General features: G+C 42.1%; 2 pseudogenes and 1 gene segment (V, D, J or C); all 3 read right to left on the bottom strand.

Moving 5' to 3' along the window:
* Positions 1–6,001: 6,001 nt before the first annotated feature.
* LOC129675085 (T-cell receptor alpha chain V region PHDS58-like) lies at positions 6,002–6,579 on the bottom strand. The segment is given in 2 exon segments: positions 6,002–6,438; positions 6,534–6,579. Coding segments are annotated over 2 exon segments (483 nt in total).
* A 4,483-nt stretch (positions 6,580–11,062) lies between these two features.
* On the bottom strand, positions 11,063–11,578 carry LOC129675084 (T-cell receptor alpha chain V region CTL-F3-like; annotated as a pseudogene).
* A 6,784-nt stretch (positions 11,579–18,362) lies between these two features.
* LOC129675083 (T-cell receptor alpha chain V region 2B4-like) lies at positions 18,363–18,952 on the bottom strand (annotated as a pseudogene).
* Positions 18,953–19,649: the final 697 nt, after the last annotated feature.

The following is a 19,649-nucleotide window of genomic DNA, read 5'->3' as shown; positions in this document are numbered from 1 at the left end:
TCACACTTACACACACTAATACACACATAAACACACTTATACATACACGCGTACATACACGTATTAGAATCACATATAAAAGGCAACTGTTCTGCTGAACCATCATTTTAAATTTTGCAACACATTACTTTAGAAAAATATAAAAATAAACAATGGTGCTGGTCTAACTGGAAGTCTACATGTAGAAAACTGCAAATAGATCCATACTTATCACCCTGCACAAAACTAAGGTCCAAGTGGATCAAAGACCTCAACATAAAACCAGACACACTAACCGCTTAGAAGAAAAAGTGGGGAATACCCTTGAACTCATTGGCACAGGAAACAACTTCCTGAAGAGAACACCAACAGCACAGGCTCTAAGAGCAACAATCAATAAATAGGACCTCATGAAAATGAAAAGCTTCTGTAAAGCAAAGGACACTGTCCTCAGAAGAAAACGACAGCCTACAGATTGGGAAAAGATCTTCACCTACCTTATATCTGACAGAGGGCTAATATCCAGTATATATAAAGAACTAAAGAAGTTAAACAGCAAAAAAACCAAGTAAGCCAATTAAAAAAATGGGGTATAATGTACAGAGCTAAACAGAGAATTCTCTGCAGAGAATATCGAATGGCAGAGAAACACTTAAAGAAATGCTCAACCTCATTAGCCATCAGGGAAATGCAAATCAAAATGACCCTAAGATTTCACCTCACACCCATCAGAATGGCTAAGATAAAAAATTCAAGAGACAACACATGCTGGAGAGGTTGCGGAGAAAGGGGAACCCTCCTCCACTGCTGGTGGGAATGTAAACTTGTACAACCACTCTGGAAAGCAATCTGGTGCTTTCTCAGAAAACTAGGAATAGCACTTCTTCAAGGTCCAGCTATACCACTCCTAGGCATATATCCAAGAGTTTCTCAAGTACACAATAAGGACATTTGCTCAACCATGTTTGTAGCAGCCTTATTTGTAATAGCTAGAAGCTGGAAACAGCCCAGATGCCCCTCAGTGGAGGAATGGATGCACAAATTGTGATATATCTACACAATGGAATATTACTCAGCAATAAAAAACAAGAAAATCATGAAATTTGCAGGTAAATGGTGGGATGAGTGAGCTATCCCAGAAGCAGAAAGATGCACACCGTATATACTTATTCATATAGACATATAATATAGGATAAATCTACCAAAATTTGTACACCTAAAGAAACTAATTAAGAGGGAGGGAGAACTCTTGCTAAAATGCTCAATTCCTATCCAGAAAGGCAAAGAGGCGGGATATCAGAAGAAGGAGAAAAGAGGGAACAAGTCAGGAGCCTGACACAGAGGACCTCTGAAAAGCTCTGCCCTGCAGACTATCAATGTAGATACTGAGACTTATGGGCAACCTTTGAGCAGAGTACAGGGAATCTTAGGAAAAAGTGGGAAACAGTAAGATCTGGAGAGGACAGGAACTCCACAAGGAGAACAACAGAACCAAAAAGTCTGAGCACAGGAGTCTTTCCTGAGACTGCTCTTCCAATCAAGAAATATGCATGGAGATAACCTAAGACCCCTGTACAGATGTAGCCCAGGGCAGTTCAGTATCCAAGTGGGTTCCATTGTAATAGGAATAGGGACTGTCTCTGACATGAACTGATTGGCCTGCTCTTTAATTACCTCCCCCTGAGGGGGAAGCAGCATTACCAGGCCACAGAAGAAGACAATGCAGCCACTCCTGATGAGACCTAATTGACTAGGATCAGAAGGAAGGAAAAGAAGTCCTCCCCTATCAGTGGACTTGGGGAGCAGCATGCATGCAGAGGGTGGAGGAAGGGAGGGATTGGGGAGGGAGGAGGAAGGGAACACGGGGGGGATACAAAGTGAATAAAGTGTAATTAATAAAGATATAAAAATAAACAACCCATGAGGTAGTATTGCCGTACACTGTAATCCCTGCACCTGGGAGGCAGGGACAGGCAAATCTCTAACTTTGAGGCTATCCTAGTCTAGTAGAACAGCCAGAGATACAAAGATATCCCGTATCAAAACACAAACAAGCAAGAAAACAAACAAAAAAAGAAGGAAGGGAGGAGAGAGAAGAGAAGGAAAGAAAGAAAGAAAGAAAGAAAGAAAGAAAGAAAGAAAGAAAGAAAACGTAACCACCATACTCTTGAGCATATAGAATAGAATTCTTTGTGTGTGTGTGTGTGTGTGCGCACACACACACACGCTCATGTGCACAGCAGAAATTCATACAATACTGGATTATGGAGATCTCAAAATTTTTATACAACTAGCATTAATCTTAAAACGATGTTAAGCACTGAACTGTGACTATATAAAAATACATATGTTGGGGACCTAAAAGGGCTTTGGGGTGACAATACTAGAAGATCGGACATGAAAAGGTAACTAAGGCAAAACCAATCAACACAGAGAGGTGGATCATAAGACAGATGATGAGCACAGACCCTCTTATTCTCTGAAAAGGACCATGAGAGGACTCACTAATGGCCACAGAGAGAGTGCTCTGGAAAAGCAGATCCTGCTCTCATCTCCATCTTGGACTTCTACCTCTAAAGCTAAAAACAAACAAACATTTGTGTTGCTTCAGCCACAACATGTGCTGTGTTGTGAAGTCACAAAATGAACACGAGAATCCATTTTTAAATGTTATGAAGGACAGCCAAAAATTTGAAGGCATAACTATACAGACAAAAAATATTCAACATTGTATTATTCTCTCTTTATACTTTGTTTTAGAGCACCTGTCTCCCAAATTAAGTTTCCTTGTTCTTGCTCAATCCTCATGAGACTTGTACCTAGAGATCTGATGATCCTAACAGTTTTGTTAAGGTGCTGGGAAGAGTGGAGTCTGCACTTCATGTATTTGGCACCCAATGCGAATGACAAATGAGTGAAGTCTCCCTGTACTTTCTTAGCAAAGCCTTAGATTTTTTTTTTTTTTTTCAGATTCAGGGCTTGTACCACTACATCTTAAGTTTGCTTGGAACACTGAAAGAGAAGGGGAGAATTGCATGGCATGGGCCTTCAGAGTTTCAGAAACCATTTTAAAAACCCTTGTGGCACGTGGACACCAACCACTGAAAACAGTGTACCCGCCATGTATGTGTGCACTTGAGCTAAACAATTTCAGCTCAGAAGTGCAATGCTGCATACGGGCTACCGAAATTGCCCTCAGTTGACAGAGTAAGCTAAGCTTGACAAGAAAGCACCCTCCAGGGCTTGCCAGCTGCCATTTTATGCAAAGGCCGTGACAGAAAAAACTGGAGTTCCATTGCCAACAATATGCCCAATCCCCAAGTCTCACCAGTTTTCATGGGGAATTTCCCATAACAGGTTTCGCTAGCAAGAGCAGGGGCATGTCTCATGGTATCACCAAACAGAAAAAAAAGCCTTTAGTGAAAGCTCTTTGGTTGTTGATTTGACTGAAGTATTTTAGACACACACCTTTCCCAAATAAACGTTGTAAACAAATATCTATATTCACCTGGACCTTGACCCACTAAGAACCAAATATTTAACTTCTAAAAATTCATTGTCTACTCGTTGCGAGACACAGTAGAACTGAGTGTGCTAGTTTGTATGTCAGGTACTGTCTGGTAATAACAGTACTGCATTGTGGTTCCCATAAGAACATGAGTATATCTCAATGTCATGTGTGGGAAAGAGAATGAGAAACAGCAGAAGGCCTGCTGTGTACCTCCAGACTTGAAGTTCTCACCAGGCCTAGTGTGAGTGACAACAATGGCTAACCCACTGCCTGATGCAGGTGAGTTGACTGGAAAGAAGTCCATGAAAATTCCTATGCTGACCTTGGTATTGTGTCTTAGGAGTGTTTACAAATAAGCCTGCCTTCTCGTCTCATTATAAAGAAAATTAAAACTGAGAGATTAACACAGTAATAGGTAAGATAGACCCTTGGTGTTAGAATCTCCAGGTAACATCTGTCTGTGTCCATGTTAAAATATTTCTGTATGCGTGTGTATGTGAGTGTGTGCATGGGGACAAGTAGAAGCACATGTGTACATATGTATGTGCATGTGGATGTGTTCATGAGGAGACCTGAGGTAACTGTGGGTGTTGTTTCTCAGGTTCTGGGGATCTTTAGTGTGTGTGTGTGTGTGTGTGTGTGTGTGTGTGTGTGTGTGTGTGCAAGTGTGTGTTTGGGTATACATATGTGCACATGTATGTGGAGGCCAGAGGACCATCTTGGATATCACTTTTCAGAAGCTATCTGTCTTGTTTATTGTATACAAGGTCTCTCATTGACCCTGGGCACTTCCAGGTAGCCTAGGCTGCTTGGGAACCAGGCTTTAGGAATATGTCTATCTTCACCTCCCCAGCACAGCTGCCATGCCCTCATGTGAGTGCTGGAAATTGTACTCAGGTGCTCATGGTTCTGTGGCACCTACAGAGCTATATTTTCTGGCCAAACAGCAGCTAGAAAATTCTCTTTTCCTTTTCCTCTTCAGCCTGAGTATTGTCATCCTCCTATGCTATATGCACAAAAGTATAAAATCTTCTTTTACAGTTCTGCAAAACATAAGGTGATGAACTAAAATTCCATACTGGAGCTGGTGATTTTCATTGTGCGCTGGGATTCTTGACTGTATTTCAGCAGGATGTGATTATGTTAGGATAAAATAGTAATTGATAGTAAACATTGATGTTCTTGCAGTAAAATCATTTGCGCCAGAGAGAAATCAATGAGCAGTAATAAAAGATGCAGAAGAAATCACATCACACATTCTCAAGCATATCTGAAGAATTTAAGATGGAAAAGAAAAACATAGCACTTTTATGGCTTTGAAGAATTCTTTGGAAAAAAAAACAGTGAGTTTCAATTCCTTATTCTCCTGTTTTATTTTTAATGGTTGCTAAAACTGACATATTTGTGACAGATTTCTAGGCTTTCCTGGTTGTGGTGAATTTCTATAGCAACTAAATAAACTTCAAGTTCTTTCCAAAATGGAAGTATTTAATATTATGACCACTTCTGATCAGTACATTTAGCACCAAAAGAAGAATTCATAGGAAAATCAGCATGAAAGACTGAGTAGACAAGGAAAACTTCAGGACAAACCTTGAAGCGTGCACCTTTCACATTTTGTGTAGATGACACATAAAATGACAAATGGAAGTCCAGCTTTTGGTATTTCCCCATGGGAAGAATCATAGCCTCTGTCCAAGCAATGTCCACTCAGGAGATGATTCCCACAGATGATAACACAGTCTTCTTCATTCTACAAAATTACAATTGAGCATTAGATAATTTTGAAAATACTCAAAGAGCTTCTAAGACAAGTCAGGAGTCAATATTTTAGTTGGAAATGGATTGTGCAAAGGAACTGGGCCTGCATAACTTGCCTTGTCTTGTCTTGTCTTGTCTTGTCTTGTCTTGTCTTATCTTCCTTCTCTTCTTGCTACCAGTTTGAAACATGTGGGGCACATGGACCATGCCACCAGGAGAACTGGCATGGAACTGGTAAGGGGGAGCAAGTTCAAATCCAAGAAATGTCAAAATTGAGATTTAAAATCTCATCTTGAGACTAGCAGGAGTGGAACCAGATCCCCCCGTTACCATGCCCACCTCTGATCACGTAGCATGGAGACACCCCCACAGTGGTCAGGTAGTCACATATCTGGCACCTAGATGAAAACAGAGCACTGCCAACACCTTAGCCAAAACCAGTTAAATACTTTCACCCCCACAACTTCTCAGTGCCCGAGGTCCACTCTTGTTCGCTGTGGAATAAAGATGCATACACATAAGTTGTTACACACACACACACACACACACACACACACACACACACACACGAACACACAGGGACTTGAACTGTTTTATCAATAAAGGCGAGCATAAGCTGTTTCACTAAATATCATCTACGAGTAACTGATTTATCCTAGGAGAAAGTCTTCCCCCCTAGGCACTCCCAGCTGGAATGCAATCCTGCAGAGCCCACACTTTCCAGATTTAACACTCTCCTTCCTGGCTCGGCTACCGGTGGTGTCCAGGCATCCCAGAAAGAAGCAGAGCCACAGAAAGAGATGCTTCAAAGACCACAAAGAGAGACCGTGAGTCTGAGCACCCACTGCCATGGGTGTTTGTGTTCAACTCCCCCTGCAGCCCCAGACACTGTGCGCTCAGAGCACAGAAGTACACAGCCGAGTCGCTCCAGTGCACAGGGGCTTTCCTCAGGTGGAAGGAAGAGTCCCTCTTGCTAAACTCAGCCTCAAAACCGTTCATGCCGTGAACCACTGGGTCTCCTGAGTAGTAGCTGAGAAGAAGCTGCAGCCCCTGCCATGGGTACTGGACATACCAGAACAGGCGAGGTGGCACAGAGGAGGAATAGTTGCATCTTATCTGCAGAGAGGCGTCTTTAGAGACAGTGACTTGAGCATCAGGCTGAGTCACTGACTGAGCTCTGGTGTCTCCTGGAAAGGAATAGTAGAACAGTAATTACTGGGCAGACTTCACTGAGGACAGTCAGAACCCTAGGATGCAGAGACCACAAGGCAGCTGTACTCACTCAGGATAAAGTGTACCACCAGCAACGGGAGGATGGCCAGGCGCATGGCTGAGCCTTGGGAAGACTGCAGCTCCATTTTGGAACAGGATTGCAGGAATGTGGCTAAAGAAAGCAAGAGCTTGAAAATACGTGTGGAGAAGGGTCAGCTGTAGAAGTCTCCTGTTCAAGTAAAAACAGTGAAGCTGCTAACACAAGCCTGGAAGCTTTAGAGTGTCTGATCCCTGTCACTTGCCTTTGCTATAAACTCAGGCAGCAGCAAAGAAAGGATGAGATGCCAGCAGGTGGTGAAGACCTTCAAAGGAAGAAAGAACACTAGTGCGTGCTGCAGCGACCTCTGGAGGGCAAACGAGGAACCAAATGTCCGGAGGGTCCACAGCCTGTTGCCTGCTGTGTTCTTATTTCACAGACAAGCAAAACCTTCACAATGCAATTGCTTCTTTTTTTAATCTATTATGAGGTATTAGTTATAGAACTCCCTGGAAATAGATGGCTTGTTAATATTCCTTGCGAAACCAGATTATGAAATGATCCCCAGACTTCAGATGCGATTGTCTCAGGCTGGGTGTGAATGGCCACCACAGCCATGGTGATGATGTCTGATGGTACAGACATCGCCATTGGTGGATGCTCTGCAGCACTGAGGCAACAGGAAAACACATGATGTTAGATTACCTCTGCTCTCTATGAGAAGTTTTGACTCCAGATGGGAAAGCTTTACATCTAGAGCTAAAGGAGCTAAAACCTGGAGACTTCCGTGGCTGGTGGCTTTCTTTACTGGTCCTCCAGTAAAGAAACCTGACATTAAAACTTTTTCTGGGCCAATGGAATGCATTGACTAAATCAGAATGCACATTTTCTTTGATTCTAGGAAGAAATCAGTTCTTCTCTTGGGTCTTCTCTCATCTGTTCCTTCCCCAGGGATTGTCTTTCCTGGAGATGTTTTATGTTCACTGTCAAGTTTTTAGTTTATGAATGAGCCTGTGGAGGGTGAGTGTATGTGTGTGTGTGTTCCTAATTCTCTCAATTTTCCCCATAATTTAAAGGACAGCAGTATAAAGGAGAATAAACTAAATCCACAAGTGTTAGAAGAATGAAGATCATCTCAGAACCCAGAGTTACCAGAACTTCCAGAAGAAGGGAGGAGGTAGAGTCATACTGAAGTTGGATTGACGCAAGCACATCCAAAACCAAAAGCAGCAATTTACGTTCTTATTTAAGAACATTAGTGGTGGATGACAAGATGGTGGCGCCAGGAGAACACTGTGTCTGAGGAGTAGGACAACATTTCCCGTACAGCGACCAATCGGCTGAACTCTGGGCCCTAAAACAACAGCGATTGTGTTTCACAGGTGAGAGGAAACTCCCAAGGCATGGGAATCAGTCGGGTCCACTCTCAGGTCCCCCAGCCAGAACCCGGAAGAAATCCTGGGTCACTCAGGCACTAGGTCACCAGACCAGAGCCACAGGCCTGCCCATCCTGATCACCTTCCCAGGCTGAACAGTGGACACAAAAACACCAGAGACTGGGAGTCCATGTCGCAAGAGAACTCCACAGGGAAGGAAGGAAATGATACTGACTTGGATCACCCAGTCTTTCACTGGAAAAAGTCTTGTAGACCTGCAGGTACTTGCCGCCATCGCTGAATTGGGCTCCACCCTCAGACACCCTCAGTCACTGTGCGTCAGCCTGAGCTGTGCGCCCCAGTGCAAAAAAGAGACTAAGAGTCCCTGTCTTGAGAGAACTCCACAGGGAAGGAAGGAAATGGTACTGACTTGGGTCACACAGTCTTTCCCTGGAAAAAGTCTCGCAGACTGGCAGGTGCTTCTCCTTCACTCTCCCCTTACCCTCTCTCCTCTCCACTCCCTCTCCCCTCTCCCTTCTTTTCTCTACCTTCTTCTCTCTCTCATGTGATCTGTCAAAATGTGGTCATTGAGAATCTTAACAGGTACCATTTAGTAAGGCATTTTTATGCCAAAAACAGAACACAAAAGACAGAATCTTCTTCAAACATTTAAGAGTGCAAGTGTGGTAGCAGCAAACAATGAGAGAAGAAAAGAAGGTTGGAAGTAGTTGAAGAAAAGAGATACAGATTCCCACCAAATATGTTCTGAAAATAAACCAATATGGCCTTGAGTTAGGAAACCAAGAAGCAAATACTCAAAACGTAAACCAGCATTAACTAAGGTGGTAAAATCTGAATGGCAACACCTATGTGTTCAATGAAGAGTCATGGGTCTCATGAATAAGTCCAACTCCGTCATTCATCCTAGCCAGATCCAAAATATGTTTATGGCAACTTTATCATCACCAGGCCAATAGAAATTGTAACTGATGGGTATGCGGTAAAGAACAGTCTTCAAAATGTTTTACTTTTGGATACAATGAAAAGCTGAAGATTATGTCATGTGATCATACCACTGGGCTCTGCTTAGATCTACTTGGGTAAGGGACTCTGTTGCATAACTGGGACAGAGACCTCACAGCCACTTACTTTCTATCTAGACCAGTTGTCCATTATTGTAGTAGCCTATATATGCTTCAAAATAAAATTTCTTTGATGAGAGGGAAGAACTACACTTATCTCTGTGTGTAATTATATAGATTTCGAATACAGTTAGAAGCTACATTGATTTAGGAAAGTGGCCATCATAGGTTCTCCTCTAGTGTTTATGGCCTCTCCATCCCGGGGTAGTTGACTGGATTTACAGTATTTGGCAGAAACACTTTCTATGGAGCAGGCCTTAAGTCCAATAAGACATATGTTAGTTTCTTCCAAGATGAAAATGCTGCTATTCCACCCTTGTGGATATCTTTATGTTGGTCATTGTTTTGGTTCAGAGGATCTGCATTTTGGTAGAATTATTTATTGCTTTTCTTCTTTGGAATCTTACATAACACATTTAGATACTATGAGAACTTATCCTCAGCGAGGATTCTTCAGGTCAGTTCTAGCTAAATTCCTCCAAGTCCTATGTCTGAAGTGTGTGGTGTCCTAAGCAAAATATCTTCCCTTCAAGTTCTATGAGGTAATCAAGGACAATGGTGATGACCTATTTCATTTGGAAGAAACCACTGAAGCCCCTGACCAACACATTGAAGGTGGATTTTCCACGCATGGCACTGGGATTTTTTAGATTTAGTATTTGTTCTAAGTTTGACAAATTCTCATCTGAGATGTTCTATTCTCTGTCATTAGAAGTAGTTTTAGTTTTAGGGGATTAGAAATTGGATTTGGCATTCTATTGTGCTCCCTAACTAGTAAGACAGCATGTACTTCTTTGATGTTCTTTCTGTACAGAAACATGAATCTTTTGTGAGAGACATTATGGTTTTCATTTTAGGTATTCCTTTCTTTACAGAGAAATAAATACGAGCATTAGAGTATTTTAATTTAAACTAGTATTTTGTTGACATAATTGAAATGAATAAAATCCTTGGCTTTCTTTTCCAGTTTTAGAATAATTATCAGAGAACCTGATTCCAATGAGTGAGTACACCACATCACGAGGATCTAATGTACCTGCAAAGTCTACAAGAGTAGACTTTAAGGGAAAAGGATTTCTGGACAGTCTGTTATGGCCATACTGCCTCCTATGTAATGTGTATGACAGAGAAGTACTTGTCTCTCAGAGACTCTTCTTAAGAGCTCCAACAGCTGTATTTCATGAGCAGCTTCACTAAGTAAAGGCTGTCAGGGCGTGTGGTGGCTTGAATGAGAATGATCCCCAGAGGCTCAACATCTGAATGTCTGGTCCCCAGTTGATGGACTGTTTAGGAAGTTTCAGGAGGCGTGGCCTTGTCAGAAGAGGAAAATCACTGGTGGTAGGCTTTGTAATCTCAAAGCCAAAGCCAGGCTAAGTCAGTCTCCCTTTCTCCCCCTCTCTCTTTCTCTCTTTCTCCCTCCATCCCTTCCTCTCTCCCTTTCCCTCTCTCCCCCCCTCCGTCCCTCCTTCCCTCATGCTTGTGATCAGATGTAAAAGCTCAGCTGCTGCTCCAGGACCATGCCTGCCTGCCTGCCTGATACTGTACTGGCCAACATGATAGTCACCTTCTGAAACTGTGACCTAGCTCCCAAGTAAATGCTTTTAAATTGTCTTGGTCATGGTGTCTCTTTTCAGCAATCGGCTAGTAACTGAGATGGGGAGTTGAGCTGAACTCTGTAACTTGGACAAAAGAGAGGAAGGATATAAATAACTTGTGGAGTGAGACTGAAGCAGATTTTTAAAGACTACAGTCTATGTTTCTCATTTGCATCATAAATTTGTGGGGTAATAACAGAAGATTGCTGGAGAATACTTCAGGACTTTTCTTGAGATGTTTGCTGTTAAGACTTCCAGTTAGGGAGAGAACGTTATTTCAAGGGATCACAGCCTGGGTTGTCTCTAGCACTGTCTTCCATCCTGTCCTGTCAGAATAGCCACGGATTCCTAGGTCTGTAGATATTTGACCTGAGACTTGTTGCTGTTTTTCAGGAAGCTGGTGAGCAGCACTAGAGAAAGCACACAGTCTCCCTCACAGGGCTGCTCCCCTAGGCCTCCTGCACTGTGGTTTGTGTGCAGCTTCCCCTGCAGTCTCCCTCACTGTGTCACCCAGAGCACAGTAGTACAGCGCAGAGTCTGACAGCTGCACTGAGGACGTCTGCAGGTGGAAGGAGCTGCTGCTCTTACGGAATGTGGCGTGGAACCCTCGGCTCTCTGTCCTCTTGTTGTCTGTGGAGCTCCTCAGGAGCAGCTGAGGGGCTTTGTTGAGATATTGCACATACCAGAAGAGGAAGGTATTTGTGTAAATAGTCTGATAGGTGCAGTTCAGCATCACAGGCAACCCCTCTGTGACAGTGACCAAGCCTTCTGTCTGCGTCACTGAGTCTCCATTGCTCCTTCCTAAAAACAAACAAACAAGGAAGAATTACTATTCTATGTGAGGAGGAAGGTTAAAGACTGCCATAGTTGTAAGACAAAGACATCATTAACGCTTAGGGTAAAATGTACTTACTGAGCATGAAGAGGAGCACAAGAACTGAGCAGGTGACAGGAAGCATGTTCATTGAAGAAATGACACTTGGTCCTTGAGTGCACCAACCTCACAGGGCAAGTCTTCTGCAGGACCTTATCCAAGCCCTCACTCATGGACAAGGACCTCTGTCTGCACAGTGACTCTGTCACCTTAAGCCACCTGAAGGGGATGTAACCCACATCTAAGGAAGCAGCGCCCTCTGCTGGTCTCCCTTCAACCTGCACCACAGGTGGCTGCACAAGTCATTGTGAATAAACTTGAAACCTCACCCTAAGCAGACAGGTCTCTAGCTGACACCTGTGTTATGAACCATATGTATCCTATGGTATTTAATGTGGTGAGTGTACATAAAAGTTTACACACATGTATACCTCTGATAAAATTCATCCATTTTTCTCATTTTATTAGTTCTTAGAGAATGTTTGCAGTGAATTTTTATTATACTCATTTGTTCCCTCCAATTCTGACAGATCCAACCAACTTCCCTACCAAGGACATTGTGTGCCCCTCTTTTTAAAATAAGGCACATCATTTGTTTGTTTGTTTCCGGCTGTTCTTCCCATATACTCTTAGCTTTGTTCCTTCAGGAGAGGGTGGTCTATGAACCGGGAGCTGCATTTTAAATAAAAATGGATCTCTCTCTCAGCAGCTACCAACTGCCAATAGCTCCTTGGCTAAGGGTGGGAATGCCTACTTTGGCCCTCTCTGATGGAATTAGTCTGGCCTGATCCTTTGCTACTCTTATGTCTGCTGCCAACATATATGAGTTCATATGTGCAGCTGAATTTTTAAGTGCTTCTCGGCCATTTGAGATTCCTCTGTTGTGAATTATCAGTTTAGATCTGTACCCCATTTTTAATTGGATTATTTGATTTGTTGATGTTTCATTTCTTATGTTCTTTGTAGATTTTGGATATTAGTCTTCTGCCTGATGTAGAGCTGGTGAAGGTCTTTTGTCCATCACTAGGCTGCCATTTTGTTCTATTGACAGTGTCCTGTGACTTACAGAAGCTTCTCAGTTTCATAAGATCCCATTTATTAATTGTTGAGCTCAGACTCTGTGCCATTGGTGTTCTGTAAGAAACTTGTCTACTATGCCAATAAGTTCTGGAATTTTCCCCACTGTGCCTTCTAATATATTTAGAGGTCAAGGTCTTTGATCCACTTGGACTTGAGGTTTGTGAAGGGTGACGAATATGGGTGTATTTGCATTTTTCTAAATGCTGCCATCAAATAAGACCAGCACCATTTGTTGAAGATGCTTTCTTTCTTTCTTTTTTTCTTTTTTTTTTCTTTTTTTTTCCGGTGTAAGGTTTTTGCTTCTTTGTCAAAAAATCAAGTGCCTGGAGGAGTGTGGGTTTATTTCTGGGTCTTCAATTCAGTTCCATTGATCAACCTGTTTGTTTTTCCTACACCAATACCATGCAGTTTTTATTACTATTGCTCTGTAGAATAGCTTGAAATCAGGGAGGATGTTGATACCACCAGAATTTCTTTTATTGTACAGAATAGTTTGGGCTATCCTGGGTCTTTTTATTTTTCCATATAAAGTTAATGGCTGCTCTTTCTGGGTGTGTAAAGAATTGTGTTGGGATTTTATTGGGTATTGCATTGAATCTTAAGATGGCTTTTTGCAGGAAGGCCATTTTTACTATGTTAATCCTACCGATCCATGATCATGAGAGATCTTTCCATTTTCTAAAATATTTTTTTTCTTCAAATGCTTAAAGTCCTTCTCAGACAGGTCTTTCACTTGCTTGGTTAGAGTCACACCATGATATTTTATATTAGGTGTGGCTATTATGAGGGGTGTTGTTTCTCTATTTTTTTTCTGATCCCTGTTTCACTTGTATAAAGGAGGGCTGCTGACTTTTTGAGTTAATTTTGTATCCATAAACGTTGCTGAAGATGTTTATCAGCTGTAGGAGTTTTCTGGTAGGTTCTTGGGGGTCACTTATGTATACTATTATATTATCTGAAAATACATGCTTTGACTTCTCTACTTCCAGTGTGTATCCCTTTTATCTCCTTTACTTGTCTTTTTGCCCTAGCTAGAACTTCAAGAACTATATTGAAGAGATAAGGGGAGAGTGGGCAGCCTAGTCTTGTCCCTGATTTTGGCTGGAATGCTTTAGGTTTCTCTCCATTTAACTTGAGTTTTGGCTTGTTGTATATTTCTTTTATTGTGTTTAGGTATGTGGCTTGTATGGCTGATCTCTTCAAGACTTTAAACATGAAGTGATGTTGGATTTTGTTAAAGGTCTTTTTAGCATCTAATAAAACAATCATGTGGGTTGTTTTTCTTTCAGTTTGTATATATTGTGAATTTGTGTATGGATTTTCATATGTTGAACCATCCCTGTATTCCTGATCTGAATCCTGCTTGATCATGGTGGACAATATTTTGATGTGTTCCTGGATTTGGCTTGCAAGTATTTTGTTGAGTATTTTTGCATCAATGCTCATAAGGGAGATTTGTTTGAAAATTTCTTTCTTTGTTGGGTCTTTGTGTGGTTAAGTACCAGGGTGACTGTGGTCTCATAGAATGAGTTTGGCAATGTTCCTTCTGCTTCTATTTTGTGGAATAGTTTGAGTCATATTGGTATTAGTTCTTTGAAGCTCTGGTAGAATTCTGTGCTAAAACCACAGAGAAATAACAAAACCAAGAGCTGGTTTTTGAGAAAATCAACAAGATAAGCAAACCTTTTGCGAAACTAACAAAAAGACAGAGAGAGTATCCAAATGAATAAAATTAGGAATGAAAAGCTAGATAAGACAATAGAAAATCCAAAGATGAAATCCAAAGAATTGTTAGATCATACTTTGAAAGCCTGTGCTCTACAACATTGGAAAATCTAAATGAAATGGATGATTTTGTTGATAGATACCACGAACCACAGTTAAATGCAGTTCAGGTTAAGAATTTAAATAAACTATAACCCTTAAGGAAATAGAAGGAGTCATTGAAAGCCTCTCAACTGTAATTATTAAAGAGATTAATGCTACTGTAGAGAATACCTGTTACTTTTCACTCGGCCAAGAGAAATGGTGCCTGGAAGGTAAGATTCCCCAGAATATGGAAACAGAAGACTTTCACTTAAAGAAAAGGTTCTTGGGGAAACAGTCTCTTTGGCACTTTCTGGAAAGAGGCCATGCTGGAAAGTGTTTTCCTCAGTTTACCCCTCTCACTCTGTTCCTCTCACTGTGGTGTTAAACGGGAGCAGGCTGCAGGGAAAGCTGGCAGCAGAAGTCAGTGTCATCTGCATGGTGCTTGTTTTGAAGACATGAAGAATAGAACAGCCCTGCATCAGCAAGGCCTGCACTGAGGCTCAGAGGAAAGTGAAGGATGCCAGATGCTGTGCAGCAGAGCAGAGTCCCTGAAAGCCTTGAGAGGCGATGAGTGACATGGTGAGGGCGAAACCTGAGTTACAATGGGAGCACTGGGTGTTGGAGATTCCAGGAAGAGTAAATGTCAGCTGAAAAAAGCTGTGGGATTTGAAAACTATAGTGCATGTGTGTGCTAGAAGCAAGGATGACTACATACTAGACATAATTCTTTCCTGCTTTCCAATACCTGCTTTCCAATCATTTCAGAAACCTACTCAGTATAACACCTGATGAACAAGCACTTCCTGGAATTGGAAGAATACAAGACTCATCTCAGTGTTGGAAAGAACTATCTAGGCCTTGAGGCTGCCCATGAAGCCTTTAGAGCCTTTCAGTAGTACTGGGCAGTCCTTCCTCATGATCCTCAAGGAACCAAGACTCCTTATTCTGATATCAGAGCTTGGGGAATCTTTTGGGATTGGTAATCTGAATCCTTCATTTCAAGTGAAGAAAAACACTTGAAGGCGGTAAGAATGCCCAGAACTGAACATGTTTTTTTTTTTGTTTGTTTTGTTTTGTTTTAATATAAGCACATGGTATTTTGCCTCAACAAAGATATTTTTAAAAGTCAGAAGTTTTGAAAAGGTTCATCTTTCCTATTGAAAATGGGCCTTTCTTCATGAGAAGAGGTAAGTACAGCCTCCATCCATAGGTAGGGTATGTAGGAAGCAGCGCTGAGAGTTTGCATTACAGCAACAGGCACATGGGCACTCTGTCTGCAGCACAGAAGTAAGCAGCAGTGTGCAGCCAGGACAGGGACAGAAAACTGCTTTGAGTGGAGGACTGTGACCATCTGGGGGCTTTGATCAGTTTCTTGACTCTGCCAGCTAAAGTACAAGGCAGCAAAAATCTTGAATACAACACATAGAAGTAGTGGAAACACAATGGATAGAAAAAACTGGTGAAGAAAAGCTAAACACACACACACACACACACACACACACACACACACACACACACACACGGCAAGCAGGAACCCAAAATCCTCATGTCTTTTCCTACGATGGTGTTTGTAGGGTTTTTAACAGCTTTTCCGTCCCTCATTTAGGGTTGCTCTGTTTGAATAAACACAAGATGGATGATTGGCCTACAGCTTTGACATAAACATGTACTGATCAGATCTAGAACTAGTTCAGGTCCAACAGCAGCAGTGGGCCTACTGATGGAGAGAAGCTTCACCAGGCTTCTGTTTTACACTGCCAAGCTTTTCTCAGGAAAATACAAAGTGAATAAAGTGTAATTAATAAAAATATTATAAAAAAGAAAGAGCTCAGGGTATCGAAAGGGAGTTTGAGCTCTGGGGGGAAGCGAGATCCTGCAAGTCTGCTTCACCAAGACAAGGAAGTATCTGGAGAGACAGAGATGAAGGGCTGGAGAAACCAAGAGTTGGAGATTCCAGTGACTGAGGTTGAGATGAGGAGAAGGGCACCTGCAATCAGGCTGTTAACTGGGCTGAGGGTGAGAACTGAGGGATGTACTGCTGGGCAGGAAGGGTAGTTTGATTCACTTACCTGAATCCCGGCCATGTGGTCACAGGAATTAGGATGGGAAGACAGGCTTCTGTAAGAAATCTGCTACAGGGCTGGAGATGAGGCTGGAGAAACTGTATTTTAGGACAGAAAGAAGGAAAAAAAAACAAGACTTAAGGGACAGAAGCACTGCCATCCTGTCATCTGCCATCTGGTGCTTCCCTCCTCCACCTCATCCTGTCACTAGAACACACTGTGAGATGCTTGAGTGTCCAGAGCTGATTAACAAGAACTTTCAAAGACATCCATTCTCTGTCTTTTCCTAGAACAAATTAAAAGGTAACAGTTTAATTCAATAACACACAAATGCAGAAAGAGAATTATATAGATCTCACAGGTGCTGAGGTATTGTTTGTTTTTGTGGTCGTAAATGAGCAAAGGACCCAGTACAGTGCCAGACAGTCATTCACCAAAGTTTAACCTGGGAGAGTGGCTCTGAATTTGTGATCTCATTTCAATGTAGGTAAGAGATGTGGGCTCTTGTATGTGTATGGAAAACTAAAGCAATCTTTATTAAGGGAATTATTAAAAAGTGAGAAATTAAGGAAAAGTGAGAGAAATCTCCAAGAGAATAGCATTTCTGAGAGGTAAGAGCTGTCAGTCTCCTTGTCTAAAGTACTTATAAAGCTATGGAAGAGACTGGACATGCCCCTATGTAATGATGTCTGGATTACTTAATCATCTGGGTGATCATTCTCCATGCACGTTCCAACTTGGGATATGGTCATATAATGTTTAGGTACTACCTCTGACATGCACATTCTTGAATGCTGACCTTGACTGTCTGACAGCAATAGTCACTAGCTGCTGTTGACCCTTCTGCCTTTCATGTGTCTCTAGTGCTGTTAAATATATTAGGTTTTTTATTTTTTTCACTAATAAAAATTAGTTGCATGGGACACAGAGAATACTGTGAGACTGCAGAAAGGAAACTAAATTGGATCTGTACAAAATTCAACAAGGGGAAAACTGATGTTGGCATGCACTGAACAGGAGCAGGGACGATGTTTACACCTGGATCCCTGAGGAAATTCACAGGGGTTTGACCAGATCTGAGACTCCATCTACAAATTAACATTGATGATCTGATCATCCAAGGAAGAGTCAAAGTGTATCTCCCAGCTGCAAGGAACGAATGAGACTGAGGTCAAACAAGAGCCAACAATCAGAATAGTGTTGTTCTCAACCTTGGTCAAAGAAGCTTTCTTTTCAGTGAGTTAATGCAGATTCACGATAACTGCCAGGGTAATGAGAGTAAGTGTTGAGAACTCAAACCTGTCTATAGGGGTATCTATATTAGCTCCTCCATGGCCAGGAAAATACTACAGAAGGAGGTGGAAAACTGTAGGATCCCAACAATAGGAAGAATGCTCCAAGCGCTGAAAAAAGGAGACTGTGAGTGATCTGCCACAGGGGAAAGTGCTCTACCAACTCCTCGTCCCAACAAAGCCTAGGGAACATCTTGGAAGAGAAGTGGAAAAACATGTAGAAGAAGAGGAGGAGAGCTTCAAAATGTCCTCTGGACATGACGTGGCTGTTGAACAACATGAACTCACAGGACCTGTGGGTTCCTTCACCAATATGCACAAAATCAAAACAGCTAGAAATTCAAGCATGGAGGGCAAAAGGACTCCTGAGGCCCCTCTTTTCTTACTGAGGAGATATTGGCAATTGATAGATGGTGGGTGAGGAGAGTCATCTTTCCTTAGGAAAGGGGACACTTGTAGGTTCTCATGCATCAGTGGATGATCCCACACCCATAAGCATATGGCACCACTAAATAGATTCTGCGGGTTATGAAAAAGAAGGAGGAATAGGGGACATGAAGCTTAGGGCACTATGTGTTCAAGATGAGGTGTTTTCATAAAGTAAATACTTTCAAAATCAAGTATGCTCTAGTTAGACCTTGCTGTGGCCCCGTATGTTTCTGTGCAGGCTGCAGGTGCCTGGGGAGCACCGTGTGCTCACTGCACAGAGGTAGACAGCAGAGTCACTGGGCTGGGAGTCTCTGATGTGCAGGGAAACATGCAGGCTGGCTCTGTTGAGGTGAGCTGTGAATCTGCCTTCTTCCTTGTCACCATTGGAGAAGATGGACATCAGCGCCTTGGGGCCTTGCCCGGAATGTTGGCTGTACCACCAGAAGTTGTTGGAACCACTATTACTGAAAGTGCAGTTGAGAGAGGCCATGGCTCCCTCTGGGACTCTGGGTTCTGCTGCACCTTCTGCTGGCTGCTCACCACTGTGCAAAAAGACAAAGGTCAGGCAAACAGGAATGGGGAATAGGGATGCTAACAATGTAGAATGCTGACACTTGCCCATGGGACTCCCACCCTTTAAATAAAGACGTAAAACATTGGTATTTCTACCATTATCCTAGAGTAATAACTAGAAACAACTTCACACACCACAATTTATATACAAAGGAAATATCCAAACTCACAATTTATCTGAAGCCACAGGACCACCAGTAAAAAGCTCAATGATTTCATCACTCTCTCTTCCCTTCTTCACTGAGGATTCATATTTTAAGCCCCCAAAATCAGTCTTCCATTTCTAATGTTTCTTCTTCAGGAAACATCAAGATACTCTTCCACCAAGTAGAGAAAAAAGCACATTTCACCATCTTTTGTTTTCATCATCAAACCCCTCCCCTCCTTCTTTACCTCTCTTCTCCTCCCCTTTTCTCCACAAATTTCTCACTCAAAACCACTTGAGAGTTTTCCCCAGTCTTTGAGAAGAGCCTGCCATCTTGTGGATACTGAAAGTGACCAAAGAATTGCTAAAAATAAACCTTTCTTATGTGAGTTTCTAAAAGTAAAAATCTACCATCTTAGTTAAACACAAATTTAGGAGACATTTGCTCCAAGTCAGTGTGGGGGAACATTCATGTTTTCATGTATTTCAAGTTAAGTTTGAAATACATCCTGTTGCCTCAAGCACCCACTTTCCTGTGGTTAATGGTCCACACTTTTTCTGTTCCCAACTCTGAGTGAGGTTCTTGTAGATCAGGAGTCTTTACACTGGACAGCTGCTCTCTGGGCCAGACTGCATACCTGCATAAAACACTTCACCTTTGACCTTTGGAAGAATGTCATCTAATTAAAGGAATTGTGGAAAAACTATAAATGGGCAAAAGTGTCACTTACTAAAATCGGTTCCTTCTTAAAATCTAAGGAACACATTTTT

Source organism: Psammomys obesus, unplaced genomic scaffold (genome assembly GCF_907164565.1).
Source record: "Psammomys obesus unplaced genomic scaffold, mPsaObe1.curated_primary_1811, whole genome shotgun sequence".
In the NCBI taxonomy this organism is placed as follows: Eukaryota; Metazoa; Chordata; class Mammalia; order Rodentia; family Muridae; genus Psammomys; species Psammomys obesus.
This window is presented reverse-complemented; position numbering and strand designations above follow the sequence as displayed.